The sequence below is a fragment of the Bombus impatiens genome, unplaced genomic scaffold (assembly GCF_000188095.3).
Source record: "Bombus impatiens unplaced genomic scaffold, BIMP_2.2 scf_0142, whole genome shotgun sequence".
Lineage (NCBI taxonomy): Eukaryota > Metazoa > Arthropoda > Insecta > Hymenoptera > Apidae > Bombus > Bombus impatiens.
The window spans coordinates 3,400,363-3,427,073 of record NT_176561.1 but is presented as its reverse complement, the minus strand read 5'-3'; the positions used below and the strand labels follow the sequence as shown (position 1 = coordinate 3,427,073).

Sequence of the window (26,711 nt, the reverse complement as noted above, 5' to 3'; positions counted from 1 at the left end):
TTAATGGAAATATAATTAGGTTAGCATTACACCTCCAGTTATAAGTATTTCCACCAATTTCTGTTAATGAGATGCTACGGATTTAATAGGAATTTTTTTATTGATCATCGTTGATTTGCGCAATCTTTATCTCATATCCTCAACTACATACGATCTCGTTAGTAAAATTATTTCTTCGCATTCGTAAGCAAATCGATCAAAGCATAATCGATGTAATATTACAAAATAATATTTGCACATATCGATCGCAATTGCATATATCTGCATATCGAATTTCTCCTTTATATTCTCAACAGAATGTTACATCCTTCGCTAGGAATAATCAGTCTAATTTTGAAATACCTTTACATATTCCAATTTCCCTTATGCACACGTCACAGATTTTAAATCAGATTTTTATCTATCGATCTCGTTTCGCCATCCATGTTCCATATCTTCCGCACAATAGAGTGCTGCAACATACGTAGAACATCCAATAAAACCTGAAACCAGCCTACAACCCACACGCGTTTTTCCGACGTTTACCTACAGATTGCGTAATATCGACACGAGAAACACTATTTCGTGGCACGATAATCAGTCAAAATTAACCGCACCATTAAACCTTACAACGCTCCTGGCCTGTGTATTGGTCCAAGTGTTAATTGGTAGATAAACGCGTTTTTAGAACGGCATTCTGCCAGAGGGCAGTCATAATTCCCTTATCTCATTCATGCGTCGTATTACGCGATCTTGGCGATTTATTTTACGACCAGAAGCGGCACTGTTTAACGGCTATGCTGTCGTTAGCAGGCAAAATCGTAACGATCCATGAACGAGATCCGATAGAAACTGCTGGTAACGTAGCAGAACGTAGGGAGAGGTAGAGGGTGAATATTAATTACAATCATTACGCGGAAACATGCGAATTAATACGACGAATCAATCAGTTACGAAGATTTAATGTCTACGACATAATTTGATCCTCTACGACTTGTACACTTGCTCTGTACACCGCTACCGTCACGTGCAATTACATCGCGTTTATTCATCGATCCATCGAAGTGATTTCCCGCCCCTGAAAATGTTGGTGTGCACGCAGAAGGCAGTTAATTGTGTTTACGTTGATTTATGTATATCTGTCGATATAGTAGGTCAGGACTTTTACTTTTTACTATAATTGCTCTGTTTAAACAGAATTTATGCTGGCAATTTCTATTACTTTATATTCTTAGAGACTTTATTTTGTTATAAATGTTCGCTTTGAAAGAAATTACATTGATCATTTTGCATAAATATCGAAATTACTAAACTAAAATCATTCTTTTCACCTATGATGACAACTACTTTCGCGAGACATAGCTATATTTTCTTATAGATTTTATTTTACTATTGTTCTTTTTGAAAAAAACATTTACATAGATAGGACTGCATAAAGAATTTCGTTGTAGCAACTTTCTAAACTTCTTTTTAAACAAATATTTTTATTGCTTCGTAAAATATCTCATAAATCACTTTTAGTTTATCAACTTTCACGCATCTAAATGCACATTTGTTACCATTCAGTGAAGCGTGACTCGTAAAACTCGTTTATATGTTTCGATCTAATAATTGTATTTTCGGAGTTTAATAAATAAAACGATTGTTCTGTTCATGCTCGGCTATTAATATTGTGGATACAGCAGTGTTTCGTCGAATTTCCTATAGACTTCCAATCGTAGAAGCACGTTCACAACCTGTTCAATTATCCAAGACATCGTTTAAATGCCAGTAGCAGAACTCGCTTAATAACAACGTGGATCGCGGTATTCGGCTCGTATCGTAACGATATCACGATGCAGATTGTGTCACTGGTACACAGCTGGCTGGAGTCTGCCACGATTAGTAATTTCATTTTACTTCGTATGATAATATCGTGAAAGCTCTTTCGGCTGATCTCGATACGCTTCGCAAACTTCGGGTTACGTATAATTAAGTTGGCTGTAGAAATTGATACTGAAATACTTGAGAATTTATGGAATGCGAATTGTCTCGAACGCGCAATTTAAATATAGATTGTTCAAACGTTGAATATTAAATGCGCAAAATAGAATATTTAAAATATTTCAATTTTCTACATCTTGGGAAATAGTCGTGAAACGTGGAAAGCATCCTTTGGATCATTTTCGTCCCTTACACAATTTCTTTTATTATTAGAAATTATTATTATTATTATTAGTTATTATCTTATTGTTAGAATATTTCTCGAATTTGAGGAAAGTATGAAAAAATGTAATATTAATAATATTCTCAAATTTATCTCTAGCTAACAATTATTATTTTAAATTCAAATATTTTCTTGATCGGGATCAGGCAAAATTTCCAAATTTCCTGCCAGAATCGATGAACATAGCCCTCACGGGAATTAATCTGCGCGCAGAAGCTGCAAAAGGCGAGTCGAGGCGTGGATAAATTTTCCAAGATAAATTTAACGCTGGAAGGCTGTCCGCTCGTCGAGCGAAACTAACATCGAAACGGGCCTTCCGGAATCGTTCGCGCTCAGAATGGCGCGTTGTAATTTACCAGAGGCGCGTTTCGACCGTTTCCAAAAGCGTAAGCGCGCCATTTGTTCATGCCACTGTTTCCGACCGGTGAACCGGTGAAAAGCGCGTAGCAAACGAGCCAAATTGTCGTCGTTCGCGAAGCAATAATGTCCATCTGAATTTTGATCGTTGTCGATAGTAGATGGATGAATTCGTGCTGACAGGCCGTTTTTTCGTTCGAAATTGGAAGATTTCGATTGAATTGAAAATAATATTTTTATGTTTTATAACTTTACAGGTTATCCACAACGTAGGTTTCTTTATACCTTGGTTTTGGGCTAAATGGGATTTAGAAGACCCTTAGAAAAATAATTTCTGTTGTTTTCTTAAGATTAAAATAAAATTTAAGTAACATCTCCTAATCAATTTTCTAGGCGAATCTATCACTAACAATTCTAGGGCATCTAAGATGAAAGAGGCAGGGAAATCAGGCTTAACGTTTGTGTGAGACGCGAGATGCTAATTTTCCGTTATATGCCTCGCAGCTTTATAACATGTCTCTGCCCGTATACGGAGTAGAAATTCACGATCGTAAATCTGGCATATGCGGCGGGCTAAGTTAGTTCGATAAAGAATGCGCGGAAAAAGGGAAGTGCATAAAGAAAACGTATTTCACCAAGCACGATATTAAACTTCGTTGTTCGTGCTACTGTATTCAAGATACGCGATTCTGCGATTTCTTTTAGGCAAAAGGGAGAAAGAGAGGGCATGCTGGTACATCGTGGGCGGCAAATAGCAGTCTGAGTACTACGCAAGTTCAAGAAGCAAGAGATTCGTGGGGAAGTAAAGATAAGACGGTTTCGAGATGGTAACTAATGGTTTAATTGCTTGTTTAATTCCGTAGAGATTTGTTTTCCTTTCCTTTCCTTTACTTTTCCTTCTTTTATTTCTTCTCTACCATCACTTCGCAACCTCGTCTGCTTTCCTTATTTTTTCCTTCTCTTTTTCGTTTCTCTCTTATTGATTAACTTCGAGATTAGTTTCGTTAAATAATATACTACTAACACTAAAAAACATCTAATTTTCTAATTCTTTCAAAAAATCTGGTTCGCCTGTTATGAAAATTATTAAAAAATCGGTAAAATTCATATCGTGCTTTTCGAAAAAAAAAAGAATAATATTCCATGTTTCGATTATTTCGTTAGAAGTAGATGTATATTAATCATGTACTAATATTGTTTCAAGGAAACGGCAGACATCCTCGACTCCGATCGATGCACAGTCAGAGTTTGCAAACTATGTTGGCGGAAGTTGGTACATAATGTAACCTCAGCGACGAGTACATAAAAGTTATTTCATAAATGCGCGCTAGTGAATTTATATAGCTACGATCTCGATTAATTGAAAGAAACTCTTGATTCCTCGAAAACGTTTCAATAAATTTTAATTATACAACGGGGAAAAATGTAGTTCCTTATTAAACCGTCTTATCTTTCGTTCATTTCCGACGAAAGTTTAATAAAGGGGAACGAAACGGCACTTCGGATTCTTCGTTGGCGTTTCTTCCGATATATCGGCCATCAGGTTCGAAGAATGCAGGTCATGGCTGGCTGAGAGATAGATCTAAGGTCTAGGTTCGTAAATTGGTTGCAATACTTCATAGCGTGACGGTGAATAGTGGGTGAGAGGCATGTTCTATAGGTCAGTGACGCTAACTACGGTGCTCGGACACATAATCGCACGTACGCACAATAAAATGCATGCTGCATTAATATCGCGCGTATCCTCGAGCGTCGAGGTTAGGTTAGATCGGAACGATTTCACATACCGGAATACGATTCCCCTCGCGAGGATGCTAACGACGCTGAATCGAATTGTTCAGATACGATCCTTTTATCCCCGAGACAAATCCAACTTTTGCTCCTATCGTCGAAAATGGAAGGTCGTAACGTGCCGCTCTTCGACGTCTTTTAACATTCGAGCAGAGAAATCCCGAGAAAATTAAACGCGTTATAGTTTTTAACTTCGGTAACCGAGTTCTTTTGGAATCGAGTAGCTTCGTCTTTATATGTACTTCCAATCTCTTATTGATTACCAACTATCACCATCAAATTTGAACGTATTACTTAACCTAAGCACGTTGTACATGAATTTTACTTAACTGCTTTGACGCAAATTCTATATTTCAATTGCCAGTAGCGCTCGTATTAAACCCTAACAATTTTTCAAAATTTCTATTTAACCCATCTTAGTGTCAGCAACGTACTATTGAAGTAAAAGTGAAGTAAAAGCTAACATTCCAAAAGAACGAAATCGACTCGACTCTCGATCCGTGCGTGTGTACGATGCAAAATTGTAACTAATCAACATTGCAAATAATCGTGTATAATACGGGTGGTTAAGATAGATCAGGCATTACGGCTTAGTCGGAAGTATCGTGCCCACCGTCTTGACGTAGTTGACGGTCTCGGCGGTCGCCTCGGTGAGGGCCCTTCGTAGCCGTGAACGTCGGACCTGCGACAGCGTACGTGGACAGAGTACGACGCCCTGAGCACCCTGTGAACCGGAACCAGAGCCTGAACCGGAACCGGGGCCGGGTACCGCAGCGATGGGTGGCGGAGGCGTCGTCGGCATTGTCGTCGACGACGATTTGCACCACCAGGGGAACTGGGCGTGTTTTTAACACGTTGTTATTCCACACTGATAGCACTCTTATAGCATACTTAGACACAGTAGAGAGAGTGGCAAACAGGTGCAGTGGTTGACGAGTGACAATAGACAAGGCTATGCTCTATATGGTTCACACGAGAAGAGACAAAGTGTTCTGATACGAGACGACTTAAGGAGAATGATCTATGCTTTGGTCAGACAGACAGAGCGTTCTTCTAAAAGTGTCTTTAATTTAAAATAACTGCAAAGACAGAAGTTCTTCTATATTTTCAAGAAACATATCTTTTACGTATACATAAAAGTGTTCAATAAATAAATTTAATAAATAATAATTAAATTTGCAAATATTTTTTACAGATTCTAAACACACACGCCAACATGATTATTTGAAATTAGAGACACGTTTGTTAGAACCTGTCTATCTTACAGTGATCGACTGATCATCGACTAAGCATCGATTTCTCCTTTTAAATCATCCTTGTACAGGGTGATTCATTCAGCTTGACGACAAGCCACTGGTAAACGGTCTGTCGTGCGAGAAGAATACGTACACAGATCGTCGAAACAAGCTTCATCACGCGAAGTACTTCATTCCGGACATTCCCAGAATTACAAGATGGGTCCAACAAAAGTTACGACGTTCAACGCTTGTAAACCGTGAAACTTTCGTGGAAACTGTTTATGGAGGAAGAGCGGAAGAAATACTTCGGTTCATAAAGTTTCGTAGCCGGAACTCGGCAATTCATTCGCTCCTTTATTCCCGCACGACGAGCGGTGTACCAGAACGGCTGATGGTTGAATATCACTCGGTGCATCGTATGAAAGCCAGAGACAGAGACAGAGACAGAGACAGAGTGGGAGAAACGATCATAAAGACAAAAGCAGACACGTGTACGGTGTACAATCTTGGAACGCGTTGATCTCGATTCTACATCTCGTCCCTCGTCAATCCTTCTCTAGGCCTGTCTTTCTTCACTCTTTGTACACGATCAATGGTTGGCAAGGTAGGTTTCGATATAGGTGGACGAGCAGCAGCTAGTGGAAACGATGTAACTCGAGTACAAAAGCGTATGAAAAAACTTAATGATCCTCTACGTCATCTACGAAGGCTGACCACTACTTTTTTTTCGCTAGACTCGGTCGCTACTGCCGCTAGACTAAAGGAACTTCGGTTTCGAAACTAGTTCTACCGGACCAGATCTCTCTGCGAATGGGGGTGGTGTACTCTCTATGGGTGGTGGGGTTGGGTGCTGCTGGCGACGTTGGTGGGGGACACTGGCGAACAATCGAATGAGAAGCTCGTCAGGATCACAGTTATTTTTCCGGGCGTGCAAGCGCCACGGGTGACCCGTTCCAAAATCGGGGCTTAGCGATGCAAAAGAACGCTAATGGATGATGCGAGCAGATGGTGCACTGGAAAATTGATGATGTTATTCTTACCGCGTTCTACTTAAAGGTCTGCCAACTACGTTCGCTATCTACTTTACGTTCACGTGGGCGATGACTTGCGAACAACGCATATAGATCTACTACAGAGAGAAAGAGGAGCAGCTGGATGGAAGAGAATTCGATGGTCATCGAACCAGAGAGAATACATCAGATGTTGCACGATGCTGCTGAAGGGGGGCTACTGTGTCGCGCGTGGACATTTTGTATCGTTGGTGAAATTTCATTGGCCGATCATAGGGAAACGGATTTGAGGAGTTTCCTCTAATCTCATCCGCTTGTTGTTAGCCTGTCGGCGCCGAAACTCGATCCGAAAGCTAAGCCGATTGGAAGCCACGTCTCCGGATAGCTTAATGACCGATTCGTACTACGAAGCTCCGACTATTTGCCAGCTAGGGATTTACCGAATGTGTTCGATCGATGAATTATTGCATTCATCCTACGACGAATAAATGATGTTGCCATGGTGGAAGATTCATGGAGAAGCTTGTTACACAATAGCCCATCGTTAACTGGTCATAGTTAAATGTTTTATTTATCTCCAGATGAAATATCTCAGAAATTAATTTCGCCTCGAGTATTTTGCAAATACAATTTCTGTTTATTATTTCTATAGAATAACTCAAAAATATGAAATATCTCAGAAAGTAATTTCTTGCTCGATATATTTAGACGAAATATCTCATATCTTAACAGTCCTAATGATACGGATCTCGAATCGTAAAACATAACGTTGCACGAACGATATCGTGTCGCGGAATATCTCGTTCATAATTACGAAGGCAATTGGAAAAATTAAATCTCGACCAGTTAACGCGACGCTACTGTATCGAGAGGCTCGTTGTAGCGAGATAATTATCGAACTTCTGAGGAACTAGTTTAGCGTGTACCTTGCGAGACACAAGATTATGGCTGGGCGGTTGACTGTAAATTACACCGTTAACGGGAAACGAGATTACGCAAGGAGAAGGCCGGACCGCGTAAACTTGCGGAAAATATTAGGTTCGACGAAGTTCGGTCGAAGATTACGCTGATGCCGTGGGAATCCGGGTCTCCAATAGCGCGGCTACTTCGCTGAAATCCGCAAAACTGCAGACTTCGCTGGGAGTGGCTGTTACGACAGCGACTCCGTGGAACTGCTTCGAACGCTACCGCTCTACGGAGAAATCTATTCAAATGTATTGGAGTCACTTTAGACGCCGATCTCCATTATCGAGTTGACTTGATCGGGTGAAAGATTGGCTTTGCGGTTGCTTCGATCTGGCAGCACGTTGTAATCGAATCGAGGTGTTTCCGTATGGAGGGGTGGGAAAGTTTCGCGTGGAATGGACTTCTGGAAGATATTTGTGCCAACCCGTTTGGTTTCGTTAATTAAAGACGAGTTGATAGACTGACGAGTGGCGAAAGTTTCGAATCACGAGAAATAGATCTTTGGAAGAGCAGCGTGCCAACCGCAGTATCTGTATTTTTAATCCAAGCTGTACGATTCTTTTATGTATCTTGTTATTTGTATACCAGCTTAAGAAAATATTCGAAAACTCGTAGAAACCTTTTATATGTTATGTGTCTTGTATGAAGCTCTTTGAAATTTTTAAACTTCCTGGATAGCCACAAAAGGATTAACCAACACCAAGTATTAAGCAACGAGAAAATGACTAATTAGTATGACAGAATAAAAAACTGCTCTGAAAAATTTACAAATATTAAAAAGTGAAAGATAAATCGAATCTACTGCCTACTCAGAATTTCCTGTTCAAGAATCGATTATGTCTCGCTGCACTCAAAGATAAATATCGCAGCTTCTGGCAAGTGGAGACCTCAAGATGAGGATCGAAAGAATCTAAGGCGATCGTCTAAGAGAGTTCGTGTCAGTGAACTACTTACAGCGCATAAGTTACCGAATCAATGCTGCTGCAACGATTTAACTTTTTCTTTCGTGGTTGGCACTCAGACGAATCGCGACCGATCGAGGATGTTCCAACGATATTCCAGACGCGATTAGTTGACCTTTTTTGCCTATAACCCCGAATAATCGAGGTTACGAGGATAATCGAGGTTAACGGCCTGTGACATTGCCTTTATGACTAAGGGCTAGTCGAAAAGTAGTCTTTACGAACATAGAACCCCATCCGAGGGTTGCTTCCCTTCGAGTAAGACCATTTCCTTGGGCGAGAATTGGGGTGGCTTGTATAACATTGTTGGCTTTATTGCTTCGGTGTACATGTTTATTAGATTTTGTATCTTTGGCCTAACCTTTTTCACACGCTAATGTCGTACAATTACGAATTCATCAAGATTAATTATTCAGTCTCTAACGAATGAAATCTTAATCGTACACTCTAATATCGAAATTATACAATTTTCCGAAATTACAGTTGACCATTTTTGACAACGAGACTTGAAATAGGAAGATGTACAGTACATTTCAACGAAGCTAAGTAATTTAATCGTGATTGATTGATTAATTGATTTAATTTATAAATCTTTCGCTAATAAGATTTCTGGCTTATTGATATGTCTTAACCCTTGAGGAAATTTAATATTAAAATTGAAACATTTCTACAAGTTAGAAAGCTCAAACGTATTATGCCTGGACAGACATAAATATACGATAGTACAACGTGTTTGCTATATCTAGCAAATGCATAGCAAACTTTTCGTACCATAGTTTCCAGACACAAGAGAATGTTCCACCGCGTCTATTGGAACCGGGTCGTCTGACGGCGCTGCATCCTAAATATTTGAAACTGAAACTGCTCGTCTGTTTCCGAAAGTGCAATATACCGACGAGAAACCGGAAGTTCTGTGGTACCGGGATGTTTGTCGATGATTTCCGCAATGAAATTTGTACTAGGACGCTCGTCATCTGCTCGTGAAGCGCCTTAATGTTTTTCCATAGTAAACAAAATATCTGTTCTTCGCGATAATCTTTACCGAAAGATTAGGTAGTACTATTTATTTACTCTCGTTATTAATTCGTAACTTTTGTTTTCTAAAAGCTAATACAACCTAATAATATCCTTATAATAAGTCACCCTTGGAAACTAAACGGTGATATATTCGTAATATAATATACTAAACACGCTACATGAAAGCTGAAAGTAAAGCACGACAATAATTAATATCGCGTTCTCAGCTTTATCAAGAACTAACACTATTCGTTTTTAATATATTTTAATAACAAATATATTACTAGCTTGTAATTAATAACAAGAGAACGAAACAAACTTTCTTGTCCTTTTTCCGCTATTTCAAACATATATTAATTATAACCACTAGACTGAGGGAAGCTAACGTTCTAAACAATGCTTGCGAAAGCGACTAAACATCTAAAACTCTTTCCGAAAGAAAAAGCATAGAAACACAGAGAATCGAGAAAACAGGCCTGATCAACTGAAACCTCAAGCTTGCTTTCGATAAAAGAACCGTGACACGTCGCATACCATTCATTGGCAATCAAAACCTCTATCAAAGGAGACAATAAAAAGGAAACGCTCAACAAAAACATTCCGAACTCCTCCACTTCGTTTTTATAACAACGAAGGTGAAAGTGATCGTTCCTTTCATTAAAGTGTTTCCTGTCGACGATTAAATGCCGAGAGTGACCTATTTGATCCCTTTTTTTCCTCTCACTACGCGTAATGGAAAAGTAAAAAAAAAAAAGGAAGGTATAGAGGAGAGAGAGAGGAAGAAAGAGAGGAACGTAGGCGACTGATTCACGAACGGTTTTCATCCGATCCCTTTTAATGAGAGGCTTTCAATAGAAGAAAGGGAAATTGATATCGACCTTCGACGAAGAGACTCTGCAAATTGCCAATTCTAGTTCATTATTTCCTCGGTCGTCCACGTAAGCGAGATGCTACACGGCCGAACGTATTATTGACACTGCCATCGCGAGACATGTCGTATTATATTTTGATTTCACTGGACTGAATAGTAATTCAGTTGCAATCGACGAATTTATAGGCGACCAAGTGCTTCGTGACAATTAGTCTCCGCGAATTCTGAGAGTTCTCTTCTTCTCGCTGTTAATGCAATTACGAATAGGATCATTGATTTTGTTCGATTGCCAAATACATCGATTTTAATGTAATTAATATTGTTTCATTCTTATAGAACTGCAAATTATAGTCTGATAACGTTTTCGTCGATGTTTGACAACTATCGAAGAACTTGAACTTTCTTCGAAGAAAGTTTCATCAAACAATTCGCTTGAACTCATGTCAAAACAATACGGTGGAAAAATATAACGAGCGTGATTTTTGTTGACTTTCGGGCTTCTAATTCTCTCCTTATAAACAGAAATTTACGTGCTACGTCTCGGTTATTGTTAATTATTCATATTATACGTATAATTAAACCACAGATATTTATACAAATTTATATTTTTGTAAACACAACTGAAAGAATAATACTCTTGACGATTATCGTTATACCAAGCTATGCTTCAAACTGAAACAAGGGAAATAAAAATTCTAAAACTAAGATTTTGAAGACAACTAACAAGATTTTTAGATTATAATTTTCTCAGCATAAGTATCTGTCTAGTAACGAGAGAAAAATTTTAGGATATTGAAAGTATCAGAGAATTTCACTCGTCTTCGTGACGATAGAGATACAAGAGCACTAAAAGACAAACTTCTATCGCGCAAGTAACAAGAAGATATCGATCAAAAACTAAATCCGTGATAAAGTGGTTCGGAGGTAGTGAGTCCTCGTGTTCATTTTAATCCGATTCTTTCCATGCCCCCCATACGTCCTAGAACCGCCGCCCCAAACCGCGTGGCCTGCGAAACGCGTGACAAAAACTATTCTCAGTTACGAACCATTACGAACGAAACACAGGTTTTCTGTTATCAAATTACACGAATGGGAACACGTCGAAAATTTTGTTCCTTTGTACAGCGACGCATTCCAATCACGTAAACTGCTTGAACAGAAACCAGTTACCTAGAAACTAAAATGTGCTGCAGTTTCCCTCCATTCCGCGAAGAGAGGGAACATAGTCACGAAAAAAATTTGCATTAGATTCTTTCCCTCTTGGATTCCATTTCCTCTTTGCACTTTTATTAAAAGTAATCTGGAAAATTTTTATGAAAATGACAGTGTTTGATTTTCATTGTCACGGTTTACGATATGATGAGACAGGGATTTTTTAGCGTTTCTTTTGTATGTTTCGTACATCTGGTTTCATATTGTCGAAACCAATTAGTAGATATTGCTTAGGTAAGGTTTTGTATATTCTTTTAAGTGTAATTATTCCGTCTATAAACGGTCTAATTCTCCAAGTTCCAACTGTTATTACCGAGCATTTAAATTCCTAAATCAATTCAAGTTAAATCGTTTTGATGCCATATTATTAGGTTTAATAGACGACTTTCCCGAAGAATGGCACAGCGAATTTCGATTGCCAAACTGTTTTGCATGCATACGAGTACGTCGGCGTATACATATTCTGCACGTGCAAATCGCATCGCGTTCATCTCTCTGATAATCATTATCTGCAGAAATAGAGCAGGGAAAGGAGCACGGTATCTTCAGTGAGGCATCAAGCCCAACAATAGTCGGATTATTTGATCCATGGATCAAAGTGCACGATTAGGACTCGGCAATTGATTGAAGTTGCCTCCACGAACTTTTGTTATATAGTCGGTCGCGTTACTCGGGAAAATTTACTGTGGAAAGCGTGAGCAAATCGTCAAGCAATTTCTTCCGGTCGGTCGTTGAATCTAATCCAATTGGAAATTCGTTTGAGTCTGATGCAATTGGAATTGTTTGAATGTACCCATTTTTGCAGAAAGAATGTAATTTGTCAATTTAAGCAAATGCTGTACCTGTGATTTTTGTGTTATTTTCTGGTGCTAATGAAACGAGTAGCTTTTTAAATATTGCTATTATTGTTAATTAATTATAAAATTAAATATTATTATTTTCAAATCTTCTTGCTTAAATAATGGTTACTTGTAAATGTATAAAAGGGGTGTATTATACAGTATGTGATATTTGATTAACCAAATTAAAGGGTACACTTATAGTAATAAAAATACAAAAATTCTTATCAAGTAACGTGTAATATATAAATTCGAATGTTGAACAAGTAGAAAACATCGAGATGTTAACACAATTACCACAGTTCAAGAATAAGGGATGCAAATGTGTTTTTACAAAAGTTTTCCAAAGTTCGAGTTCCTTGAAAACTCGTGAACTACTAACGAAGTGTATCTCGAGGTGTATAAGTAGTGGTCGTTATGGTAGGGTGTACAGGAAATCAAAGTAGCAACTTACGAGGGTGAAAAATTGGAGTTGGTCGTATGACTTCGTCAAAAGATTTGGCTATGCCGTGGCATTTTTACCAAACTTTCGTGTTGCGAAACTTTCTTAATGTTTTAAAATATTCATGACAGCATCCTTGATATTTTAAAAGAAGAGCGTGACAAAATTTGGAAACGTGCGCAGTTCGATGAAGATCTCTTACATGAAATATTTTTCTAAATGTAACTGGAACATTCGCAGCCTTTTCTTTCTTATTGTCGCATTCTCCGAAATGGATAAAATTTATTTGTACTAGAGATGCCAGGAATCATCTTAAGTGCATCCCGATAGATTTTGAGCGAACACGAAAAAGAAGTCCCTGAAGCAAGGCGTGCTTAAGATCGTCTGCACGCGATAAAAACGTAAAAACTGCTGTCCTTGCTTTTAAAGTCCCAGACTCCATCCGCTTCATTTCCCAGGACGCAGTTGGACCGACAAGAAACACGTGTACAGTTCAGATTTACAACTTTACCGCTGTCATTATCACCGCGCGATATGAAACTCCACAGATTTTGCCCTTCCATCGAAACTTTGACGATTTCATACTGACGTACAATATAACTTTGTTACGTATGAGAAGAACATAATAACAGCATTAGACATATTTCTGGTGAATATACGTTACTAACAAATGCTCGAATATGTCACGTGCTTTCAGTTCAGAGTTCGGAGATATTTTCTACAAAAAATGGCAATTTGTTGGAAGTTTTCATTTTTACAGTATCTAAACGTAGAAGTATCGCATTTCATCAAATTAATCAATATCGTTATGTAATTTAATAAATGTTTTTATAAACGTGTAGATTGTTATTGAAGTATTAACGATGGTTAACATGTATCTAGCATTCTATTTTACAAGAAAATGCGATTACAGTTAAGGATCGACGGAAAATCATCGTGCACAGTAGAATAAATCAACCATAATTCAGACGCGATCGCGTCAGCAAATTCCGCGGGCTACAAAAATGAAAACTAAGTACCAGCGCGATAAGCGCGACCCTCTACAAGGAAAGGGCGCCAAATATAGGATGCTATGCGGCTCTGAAATGCCATAAATCTTGTTCATCCCCAATCAACTGGACGCTTCGCTTCTATATGCACGCCACAGTTCCAGCCAATTTTTCCCCGAAAATAAAACGAACTGTACTTCGTCCAGATTCATTAACTCGAACGTACTGTTCTTGAGAAATCCTTTTCGACCGTCAATCAAAAAAATGTAAAAAGCAAAAAAATGAAAAAATGACAGGAGAGAGACAGAAAGAGAGAGAGAGAGAGAGAGAGAGAGTGAGAGAGAGAGAGAGAGAGAGAAAGAAGAAAAAAATAGAAAATGCGAAGAGTTAGTCATGACAGGAAAAAAGGGTCTCAATTATCTCTCGTGTCACGGTTGTACGTCGCGAACCTTGGCGCACGACATGCAGAAGCATGATTATAATCCGCTGGCTTCCGGCCAAAATCGCATACAAAGCCCGCTCTTCTGCTTCTACTATACCCGGTTGCCCTAAGTGTCCGTGCGATACATTTCGTTACATCGAAGAGAGATAATTAAACTAACAATGTCGAGATCTCACTTGCCCGCTGCTCTCTTCCTCTCCTCGCTTCTTTCCCCTTTTCGTTTTTTTTTTAGTTTTTGCGCACTGGATCTCATTTAATGACGACGAGAGATTCGTTTCGTGCTCGTCAAAAATTAGACTCTCGGCAATAAGCAAATTGCCTGCTCTTCAGAATTGTACGTCTTTCCGCGAATGTAGATACAGAGATGACGTTTTTGCCACGTCGTAGGTTTCCTATTTGGCTACATGAGGATTTAATACTAAACGCGCTATTTTATTTACACCAGCAAATATTTTATTTCGATGTAGTGGTATATACTTCGATATAGTAATTTTTTCTATTTTGATAGATTTTGATTAAAAAGTATCGAGACGCAAAGATATTCTGAGCCTACTTTTTGAAATTCTTAAATGTTATGAAACACTTCCATATGTAACTTCAAGCTTTCAACTGATGTATATATTTGGTGTATATATTGAGAGATTAGACATGCCTCCTAAATGATTTATTTATTTATTATGATTTATTTTATATCGAATATTTTTATCAATGAAAATAGAAGAAGATAATATTTGAATTATTATCTAATAATAATAATGACAGGCCTGAAAAATTTTAATAATTATTTGTAATTTCTCATACAGATATAAACACATTCAAGTACAGTAATTTAGTTAATTTTCTGTGGCCATACATCATTTCGATTTACACCATAATCTCAAGCACTGAATTTAAACGCTTCCATTGTATATGTATCTCTAATATCAAATTCCAGATTAAACTCTTTGCACACACATCTACTGTTTTAATTCAAATACTCTTGATTTAACAGAATTCGATAAAAATTCTACCATTGCCACAATAAATCTTTTTTATATCAATGGAATAAATAAATATATCGTGTCGTAAAAATGTCCTCGTATCGAATTACAAAATATGATGTCCTTGTGTATTTATGCATTTCATCGATTACTTCAAAACGTATTGACATTAATAATACACCGGATATCCTATCAACTGTCCTACGTATTCCCGGCCGATCGATCACACGGGCAGTTTTCTACCGAATTCACAGAGCTTCTTTGCGAACTTTCATGTGTGTGTTTCCATGGTGTTTATCCTTTTGGAAGCGAGTGCCATTCCTTGTACACGGTGCCATCTACGACGTGGAATGTTACCAGGCGTTTCATTAGCCACCCCGATAAGCTTCTTATCGCGTGTCGGCTCTCACCTTTCCTTCCATGTCCGTCGGTATCGAGCTTTTGTTGCTTAGGGGTGCTCTACATTAGATGTTTCAACCCTCTGTTAGATGGCAGCACGGCCGTTTCACCGATAAAGAGGATTTCTCAGGGAAGAAAATTTAAACGCAATGTATTCTATCTTTCGGATGAATGTATTCGTAAATAATTCTGTGGCTCTTGTTTGAAAAATATTTCAAGAAGTCTGTGGTATTTCGATAATAGCTTTCTGAGTAGTTTCTCGAGAGCATAATTTTACGATCAGTTTTGTTTAAATTTTTTAACTTGTTTGGAATATTATGATACTTTATTTTATTTTTAACTTAGCAAATTTTTCGTTTCAAATAAATCATATTATCATATCAAGTCTAAAAGCCCTTTTCCTTTGGTTCTTTGCTTTATCATTAAAGAATAAAACATTTTGCGCTCGTGATAACAATGACCCAGGCTCTGTCAGTCATAAATTAAATAAGATGAAGCAATTACCTTTTGTACAAACCTATTACAATATTTACATTTCCTTCTTAAAATTTCATGAATGCTTAAAAACGACGAGTAAATATATTATCGACAAAATGACTAGTTTTCCTACGAATTTTTCTAAACTCCTAGCCCAAATAAATAAATACCATACAATACTATCAATTCTAAAAGATCGATCCTAGTGCTATCTCAAAGAATAATCAATTAATTCTCGTGATTCTTTCTTGTAGCGTCGACAAGTCTAAGGATGGGCGGGGGTGGGGAAGGCTCAAACGCAAGAGTTAAGAAAATACTGGCAACGAAAACGTATATACTTTGAGTAGCTAATCACGTGTGCGAAGCAGGAGCCAAGATTCCCTGAGGATCATAAAATAGGAAATATCGAGACACGCGAAGAAAACAAGAGCGACAACCAAAGTAGGTGCACGCGGAGCTGAGTGGCATACGCAAATACGACACGTGCTCTGGATATGCCTTGGTACACCGATCGGACGAATCATCAACGATACAAGCAGCATAGACAACGACACAGCGACGCCTAACAACAGAACGTTTCTCGCTTTCCTCCTCTTACATATGCCGCACGTAAGACGCGCGACATCACGGACGATCGTCTAGAGAGGAACCTGGATGCCACGTGGAGAATTTTACTTTATGTTCTCATAGGTAAGGTTACCATAAAAAGGAACGTTATGACGTTCCCTTTTGTATTGCATATGCAAAGTACATAAGATATTATAATGCAGAAAGACATGCCGAGTGTCTCATGGCAAAATCTTAAAACGTAAGAGCTCGATATGCCATCTATTTAATTTTCAGATTATGAAACTAACAAATATCTGTTAAAAACAGATTCCAATCTCTTTTCCTTATATTTTCTATTAATATACGTATTTATGTTTCTTAAAATCAGATCTTTCGAGTTATACTTTTACTGATATAACGCTCTTAGACGAATAATCATAATTAAAATAATGCAACGAAAATAATACTAAGATATAAGAATAATATACAGAAGAATAAAATACATAGAAAACGTAAGAATAATAAACAATATATAATCATGTTTAGATATTACCAAAACAGGAAATTACAAAAGAAAGATCCTGATAATTTTGAGTATTAAAAACCATCCTGCACGAATCTATCTTCAAAATCCACATACTTTCTCACAACCAAACCCAAGACTATAATCCAGATTCGCCAGATCCAAGCGAAAATCCTGACAACAATACTTTCTGCTTTAAAACAATCCCCAAGAGAAATGGGCATCCAGGTTTTCCCTCTCGCGACGCGAAAGCATGATAAACGTACACAAAAGTGAATGGGGTACGGGTGTCGAGCAATCCAAGGAGACGGCCAATGTGTGAACACATTTGGGTGGTATGCGCGAGCGCGCGTCTACGTGCAAGTAGGTGGATGATGGCAGGTGGGTGCACTGCAGAACCTTTTTGTTTGATCCGTAGACTGGAGGTTGGGGTGCTTACCTGACGGAATTGTCGAATACCGCCATTGATCCGCAACGAGTCTGCTGCGATGCCGGCAATTCCATCGCCAGGTTCGCGCAACTGCCGCAAGGAGGCAGCACTCGGTGTCGTGCCGGTGTGTAGGGGGCAACAACATCCGGAACAGCAACACGCGGACGCTTCCGGTTGCGAGCTTTGCCGTATTATGCGTGCACTCGGCGACGTTGTGACTAGAACCGGAGGTGGCGGCGCCTGGCAAGGGCAACAGTGATGCCCGCTTTTCACGCTTTCTCTGAAATGCAGGTAGATCGGTGTTACTGACAGAGTGAATTTAACTCTATAAATAAGGAGACTATCGTCGATAGATGAAACGGAAATTTCGCGAAACGCGGCTAACATTCATGTTAGATATTCAGATTCGAATTGAGTTCGAGACATAGAAATCGCTTATTGACGGCTTTATTTTATGATTAGAGTCTTGAGGCTTCCATGACTCGGATTATCACAACACTGATACACTTAGCACTGATATAGACAATACTGTTACGTACGATACCGAGGCTTCCGGATATAAGGCACATCCAAATAAAAAAAGTTCCCAACATTCTGCTAAGATTGAAGCCAGCTTTATCAGGAAGAACGCACTGCTATCTCGTTCTCTGTTGAAGCTAGCTGCAATCTTATGAAAACGTTGAGAACATTTTCCTCTTGGCTAAGGTTTATACTCGTAAGCCTTAAATAGTTTTGAACGCGGCAATGTTATCTACGACAATACTAAGTGTAACAGTGTTAATTATGATAACTCGAGCTGTGAAATTCGCATTTATGATCACTCGAAGATATTATAGTTTGGTGTATATTGGTATGATACTGTACTTTGCTGTATAAAATAAATACAGTCTACCTATATATCAAGGTATCTCGCATCGTAATGGAGAGATTCACGAAATATTTTATCCACAGAACTGCTATGTCTATAAAGAAGTTGCATTGCGAATTAAACGAGATGTCGCAACAGTTAACAGACTTTCGAAAGTTTTGTTTGGATTCCTCTTAATTAAAAATGGATATTGTTAGCTATTTGTTGGGAATCCGATAGCAACGGATTATCGAGTTTTTAAGTTTGAAGTTGAGTTTGGAAGTTTACTCTATTTGGGCTGTAGATCGTGGACAATGGAATAGCGAAGACTCGGTGGATCAATCTTGTTCTTTATGAGCTAATACTACTAATTTTGTGAGAATTTCTTGGTATAGTTCTCCATTAACGGTGGCACAGAAATGAGAAAATTGAGAAGAAAGGATGATGAATATCTCGATGAAAGAAAACGAAACGTTATTAATATTACCCAGGGAAATATGAAGATAAAGTGATAGAAACATGATTTCTTTGTAAAATTCTCCTCAGATAGCTCTCTCAGTTTCTATCCATTATAATAAATCGGACACTTTAACGCACGAATAGAAATCTCAAAATTTATTTAACCTGCTCGTTAAATTAGATTTATTCTATTATGTATGTAAATTAATTCGGTGTCCTTTTAGCAAAATTAAAATTTTATTTGCCAGTAGCGAAATATTTACGCGTTCACTACTAGAATCACACCTTTATGGAGCTTCAAAATTAATTTATGTTTCGTGTTAAGCTCCGAAACCAATGATATAACTAGAATACAAATGCGTATGCGGATTTAAATTTTCACAAGCATAACCAGAGAAATGAAATTTAGGTAGAGAATTGTTTCGCCTAGCAAATATTGTACCTGGTATTTGAATTCGAATATTTTTCACATTTTTACATACTATGTGCATTGTGTACATTTTTGTAAAATATAACAAAATATTTATGCTATAAGAACAACTAAGATACTTGGATAAAAAAAAGTAATAATAATACCTCCAAAAATGATTCAAACAAGAGATATCAAGGAATATATAGATCACTTGAAATCAAATCTAAAGTTTTCTGTACTAAAATAAAAGGCACACGCGTATTTCATTATCAGCTGTCATTTAAAATCATCATAACTTGTTCTTTTTACGCACCAATAAAACTGCATTCGGTTTGATTACGAATTCCAGTATAATATTGAGGTATAATCATCCTGGGAACGTTATAATATTATCGCAAACACGTCGATCGTTCAAACACAAGAGCATTAATGAAATTTCATTCGATGAACAGGAGACGACGTTGTCAATTGGTATTGGGTGTTAATTATCTTATGCAATTGGTAAACACGCAAATGTCAATAGAACTATTGCTTGCAATGCTTGGTATATATTATACACATATATACAATATATTATATACATGTATGTACGTATGTGTGCAAATTTGAGCAATGGTACAGAGACGCAGAACACGCAGTAGTCCAGTATCGGCGAAGCATTGGGATCGACACAATACCACGTTTATATCGAGAAGAACTTATACGCGATTATTGCACTATATTCTGTTAAGGAGTTCGATTACATGATTTATGATACAGTCGGATTAATTGTTATTTTTAAGAGCTAAATTGCTTATCGAGATAAAACACGAGCGTTTAAAAATCCTCGACAAGATCGATCTGAATACGAAGATTAGAGGAAAAAAACATAATCAGTTCATTTTTGTTATTTTCTTCTTAATTTTTTCATTCTATTAATTTTTAATGTTATCTTATGGTAATATGAAGTATTGAAATATTACTTTAACATGACATAGTCAACAATGAAAACAACCTGTTAAGCACAAAGTTATAATCATCTTAAATATTGTCTTTAAGTTGTCGAATTTCCAAAGAGCAAAGGTACAACTAACAAGGCAAGTAATATCGTGACGCTTCCTATATTTTAATATTGAAATTTAAAAATTTTGAAGATAGTAGGACGATATATATTCCGATAGATACACATGAACGAGAGTGTAAGTACGAATCATTCAACACCATCCACGATCGGTAAAACGGTCCATTCGATCAATAATCCCCCAATTTTGATAAAGATCAAATTTCATATATTTTAACTAGTTGGTACTCGCGAACGTTGTGGATCGTTTATTCTCAGTGGATAATACAAAAAGTTGGATGTTTCGCGAGATATCGAGCAAACCGAATAGCTTCAAATTAATTGAATGTAATATTTACCTCTGTACACTCTGTAAATATTATCTCGTAAGTAGTAGTACTAATACACTAAGAAAATTAGCAAACACGGATACTGTGTCGCCAGAGTTATCTAATCAGTAGCAGTGTGGTAATTAGAATTAATTCTCCCATGTTATAGTATGGACGTTCGTTTGTATCTGCATGGAGAATAACCTTCTAGAATCTAATTTAGAAGGAGACTACTCGTGGTTTTTAAATGTACGACGTTAGTGTGACAATTTCACCTGAAGAGTCTTTTTATATGCAATTAAAAACATATCAAGTTACCCCAATTTCTTTCTGACAAGGTACAAAACTGTACAAGCGCCATGTAATAACAAGAGCCGAGGTAATAAAAGCGAAGAAAAGGGAGCCAAGGTGATTCTCGACGGGAGTAACTAATTCGATTTTGCCCGCAGAATGTGCTCTCGAGCATTGTGAAGACAGAGGAGCCCTCTCTATCCCACCGTCTTTGTGAGCTGATTGTGAGTGTTCTCTAGTTCGAACGTTGTCGACGCTAAGAGAAACCGTCATCTTGAAATATCGTTAACAGTAGCCCTAATTAGAGAGAAAGCCTGAGGTTTCGTTGCTTCTGTATTCTTCGAACCTAATAACCTGTCATTATGACGCCCGTTGATTCCAATTTTCCTCGTGAAGTAACGTTGATTAAGTGAAATCACACGATTCAAATTGGAAACAACAGAAGAATATAACTGGCATTTCCTGCTTCTTACAGGGAAACGATTTAAAAATTCAGTACATTGTCACCTCGTAAGTCCCGTGTTATTACACTTGCCATTTTATGTAGTTTTCGAGCTAAACGTGTGTCTTTTCATCTCTTCTAGACATTTTAAAAATATCATACAACAAACAGAAAGGTGTGAAGCAATTTATTTCAACGTCTCGGCGGTCTAAGGAAAAGTATCGTTCGAAGAATTTCACGAGATCCACGAAGAGCCAGGTATATCCGCTGCTCGACCAACGCTATTCCAAAGCCTTCGCCCAGCTCCATTTAGATATTATATTCGAGCCCATATGTTATCTCAATGAAAATTCCATGCCCGCCCTAGTCTTCCGCGTTTCGACTGATCCCTTTCCAGACACCCTTCCCATAAATCTTTAGCATGCCATTCCTTCCTACAACTTCGTGCATCGCTGGGAATAATGGCCGTGTACCACCTGAATATCTAGAGACTCCATTAAATGGGATTAATTTATCGACGTCCGTTGTGTCATGTTTCATGTGCCATGTGCAAAGTTTCATTCCTTTGGAAAAGTATGTACTTTACGAAGCTCTTAATTTAGACCGAATACAGCCGCGTCAGCAGGTAGATGGATGAGGACAAGACAATTAGTATTATACATAATAGACTGCCAGACAACAGATTAGTGATGTCTAATGTCCTTTCATAGTATTGGATTGCTCGAGAAATTCGAGGTTGTGTGTCGAAAATATGTTGCTTTTGAAGTACGAGAAAAGAAGAATATGACTTGTTACGAATATAAAAAGTACTTGTCAAACCGTTGCCAAAATGTTTCAGCAAGAAGTTTCACATTTTAAAGAAATGTCAAGCTGTTTCTCAAAGTTCCTCTGCTGCAAGTTCCTGTCGCCTCGATACCGACAGAACATTTATTTTGTTTCAGTTTACCTTTGTATGAAAACCATCAAAACGAAAAAAATTGTGATCCGAACGAGTTTAACCTTCTAGTTTCTGAATAATCTCCTGTACTTTGAATTTGAAACGTCCGTCAAAAAGAGACAGCGTTCGCAACTTCCTCGCCGAAGGAAGTTATTCTACAATTTCTCGTCTCGAAAACGAATCCATTTCCCAGTCAAAATTGATTCCGCTCCTAGCTCCCACCCGCAACAGTTCCCATCAGGATACAGACTATCAGGACAGAATAGCGATATCGTATTTAGAATTCCCCTTCGAAAACAGGGATCAATCTCTTTTTTATATCCTTTAAACAACGCAAATAGCATGGAATTTTAATAGATATACAAAGAATAACAGCATCGTTGAAGAGACGGTGACGATTTTCGATAGTCCAAAAATGCAATCCTATTCTCTGGACTCTTAAAATAGGAGAAGTTCGTTGTTCCTAGGAATCCAGGCTTCTGACCTCTCAGGATTCGATCTTTGACCTCGTAAGAAAGGTTTCAGAGGTGGAAGTTCGCGCGAGGTCGTTTGGTCCGCAAGATGTTCTAGTCGCAGACGGAAAGAAATGGTGGACTGTTTTCCGCGTGAGTGCTAATCGTGGAGAATGAGAAAATACTGACGAAACATTTTACCAAGGTTAGGCTGCTTTCATCTTGCCCACGATTTCAGCCTGATTGCTGGCCTAGCATAAGAGGGCCAATTTTCGCACTTTCCTCAGGGGTGGAACAGATAAATTCCTCCAATTGGCCATCTTCTTAAACGCCTGCCAGGGAATTGTTGTTTCGGTAAACCCGAATATATCTGTGATGACATTTCAAGAATCTGGGTTTTGTTTATATCTTACACAAAAGTTATTAGGACAACTTTAATTTACATTCGAACCGTAATATTTTGCGTGAATTATAAACTTCGAATTACGTACATTTTTTAATGAAATTTATAATATTGTGGCATCTTATACAGAGTGTTAAAAAATTAGCGGTAGTTATAACATGTGATTTTAGACATGAAAATGATAAAGATAGTTCGTACAGAAGAATACCATTTGCCGAATTATTTTCCAACTTAATGCTTTTCGGCGTCTCTCAATTTCGAGACAAATATAATAACAGCGTTACTATCTTTAGGCGGAAGCTTACATTGATCCGGTTGTATTTCAAATCAAATACGGAAATCACTAAAATTTCTATAATAGGATACGCTTCTTCCTAGAGATTCCTCTCAAAATCCTTTTACAATTTCCTCTTTTCCAAATATATCACGTACTTTATCTCACGTTATATCACAAAGATGTAAGAGCTGCCGACAAATTTTACGCTCGAGAAATCCTCAAAGAAACATTTCGTGTGGCCGTACAAGAAATCAACGAAATGGCGTCGTATCGATGCTGTATGGTTGATCGTTTCCCCGAACTCTGCGCGTTCGAATGTTTTCTTATCGTTCTAAGATAAAAGGAAACATTGCAGTTTTCTGAAAATAATACGAGCGAACGAATGAGAGGGATTCGAAAGATACGACGCTGTAAATAGAGTTTGAGCCGATCGAATACGTAGGATGGCCTACGTAGGATACGAGTATATCACAGGAATCTGCCTCGAAATAGAGCACGAGGTATTTCGTGTACATCGACAACTCCGTTCTGATACATCGGCTTGGAACGACTCAGCCAACGAGCAGGATTATCACCGATCGTAAATCATCTGGTGATTAAACGGTGTTAGCTCGCTCTGCTCTTCGAATAGACTGACCACTTAGGTCAGACTGTTACTTTGCTATCTTAGCTACGCTTTATGTATCCTTTCTATTGTGTGGGAAACGTTAATCACAGTTGAGGCCCAAATGCTATCACAGTTGATATATCGGATAAATAAAACACATAGTTAATTTGATGAGAAATCTTCTAATTATAAGCGGGACAATTAGGTTGAGGAGGAATCGGATCTCTTCGATTGTTTCAAATCTAAATCATATCAAAGAATCAGTGTCGAAGTTCGTTGGAAAAATAGACGAAATGTGTTAATTAACTTATTCAACTAAGAAGAATTTGTTCGTCACTCGATTTGTCGATCTTACGAATATCACGATTTCTTTGTTGTAACATATCCTATCTTTGTATATGTCGCTTCATTTCTTCAATACAGTAGATGACTTAGTTCGTTCGTCGAATTTTCCTTTGCCGTCTATAAAATCGCTATTCGAGTTCCAAGTTATACGAGAATTTCTGCATACGGTATATCACAGTTACAGTTTATACAAAAACAATCTGACTCCGTTAGTTACGAGCGTAAATTTCCTAGAATACCCGATATAGCTCGTGTAATATCTCCGGTTACACGCACAATATCCTGAAATATAGTTGCTTCCTGTATTGCAGCACTGGCGTGGTGTTGCCTTACGAAGTACATATAAGGAAATAGGGGTTGGCACAAATTTGGAAATAGGAAATGGCAAACCATGCCGGGAATAGGAGCTGCTAGATCACGGAGGATTTCGAAACGAGGTCGGAGCTTAACACTTTGCGCCGGAAACCTACGTGAGCGAAACCCTTTTTGGAAGTATGGCGTTCAACTGCCCTGTTGAACACAAAAGAGGACGATCTGCCATACAACTAAATTTTCTAACAAAATAGCACCGTCTCTCATTGATACCGATCTTTGTTATGAATCGTATGAATTCAGTGGTGTACGAAGGAAACTTAGAAACTGAAATGTCGTGGAGAGATCTGATAAACGGTACAGAATAGGTTTCATTTCGTAACCTAGATGATCAGAAGCGTTAAGTTCTAAAATGTTACAGACCATAACGTTCCAGGGATTATCTTCAGTTCCATTGCAACCCTTCTTCAACGTGCGTCGGGTTGTAAGCGGAACTTCTAAACTTCCTTAGTTATATAAACTGAAACTTTCTTGCGACGATATTCCGAATATTCCTGCTGTTTCGTAATTACGTTAAATTGGGGATTCACGGGGTAATCGTCGATTCGGTGATGCACGCGGCGTAACGGATGAGGGCTGGAACGTGTGACTAATTAGAAGCGAATCGTTCTAAAATGTGTGAAATTAATCATGGTTAATACATAGGGGAGCGAACAATTTGGCTTACGTGCTTCGATTATCCAAACACCGAAAATGTTATATTGGTTAAAATATTACCTATTAAAAATTTATATACAGGGTGGTTGGTAACTGGTGGTACAAACGGTAAGGGGGTGATTCTACGCGAAAAAAGAAGTCGAATATATACAATAAAAATTTTTCGTTTGAGGCTTTGTTTTCGAGAAAATCGACTTTGAATTTTCGCTCGGTACGCGTGCACTTTATCACGTCTCGTTATAACGGATCTCACTGTAGATTTTTAAAAGAATTAAAAAAGAAAGAATTAAAAAAACATTTTGTTCTATATTTTCGACTTCTTTTTTCGCGCAGAATCACCCCCTTTCCGCTTGTATCACCAGTTACCAACCACCCTGTATAATATAAATTATATATATTATATATCAACCGACATAATCGACAGAAACAGCATAGCGCTTATTACCTCTGCGCAATCATACAGAATTATGTTATAATCAACAATTACTTTGTATGATAACTGCTCGAATATTTTCACAAACGAGTACAATGAGCTTACTGTGGCTACAAAATGCCATTGTATCCACCATTGTATCCCAGAAAATCAACGTACTAATTAATTGAATCCAAGTATATTAAATCTTGTATAGCTTGGTAGTACCTTCACGCGTTTACAAGAATTGTATAAAAGTGAAACGTAAAACTTGATAAAAAAAACATTTCATTAGAAAGCAACCTTTGCAAATACTTTCTGTAGCCACTGTATCTCTTGACAGGTTCAGTTAAATGGTGATCCAGTGTAAATGCTAAAGAACACGACTTACCTAGACACACTTCTGGCCAGATGCAGCGCCGACGAAGGAGCCAACGAGTCCCTACGATCGCAGCGACACCTGTGTTGGTGGGAAGATTGCCTGGTCCTGTAACCGGTAGGCATGATCGTTTGCTGCACTTGCTGTTGAGGCTGTGGCGGCTGTAGTTGTGACTGAGTCTCGCCGTCTAGCCTACAGTGCAGCTCGATGTCCGGTACCGATCTTGTAGCCGGATCCTCGGTGGTGCCGCTCTCCTCGGAGCCGCCGAGCCCCGAGACGGACAACTGTGGCGAGGCAACCAGAAAGGTTGCTCGATCCTGTCGCGTGAGCACCGGCTTGCCCTGAGACGCCGCGGCAACAACGACCGGCGGG

General features: G+C 38.2%; 1 protein-coding gene across 1 annotated transcript; it reads right to left on the bottom strand.

The window, feature by feature from the left end:
* Window positions 1–3,650: 3,650 nt before the first annotated feature.
* On the bottom strand, window positions 3,651–26,705 carry LOC100747719. Its single transcript, XM_024365598.2, has 3 exons — window positions 26,352–26,705; window positions 17,689–17,959; window positions 3,651–5,168 (listed from the first exon to the last, which is right to left on the bottom strand). The coding sequence occupies exons 1-3, from the start codon at window positions 26,462–26,464 to the stop codon at window positions 4,917–4,919; spliced, it is 636 nt and encodes a 211-aa protein (XP_024221366.1). The 5' UTR covers window positions 26,465–26,705; the 3' UTR covers window positions 3,651–4,916.
* Between the last annotated feature and the right edge of the window lie 6 nt (window positions 26,706–26,711).

Coding starts and splice junctions, on each gene's coding strand:
- LOC100747719 (XM_024365598.2), bottom strand. CDS start 26,464: ATGCCTACCGGTTACAGGACCAGGCAATCTTCCCACCAACACAGGTGT. Junction 17,960..26,351: donor CTGGCCAGAAGTGTGTCTAG/GTAAGTCGTGTT, acceptor CCTGCATTTCAG/AGAAAGCGTGAAAAGCGGGC. Junction 5,169..17,688: donor GTATTCGACAATTCCGTCAG/GTAAGCACCCCA, acceptor AAACACGCCCAG/TTCCCCTGGTGGTGCAAATC.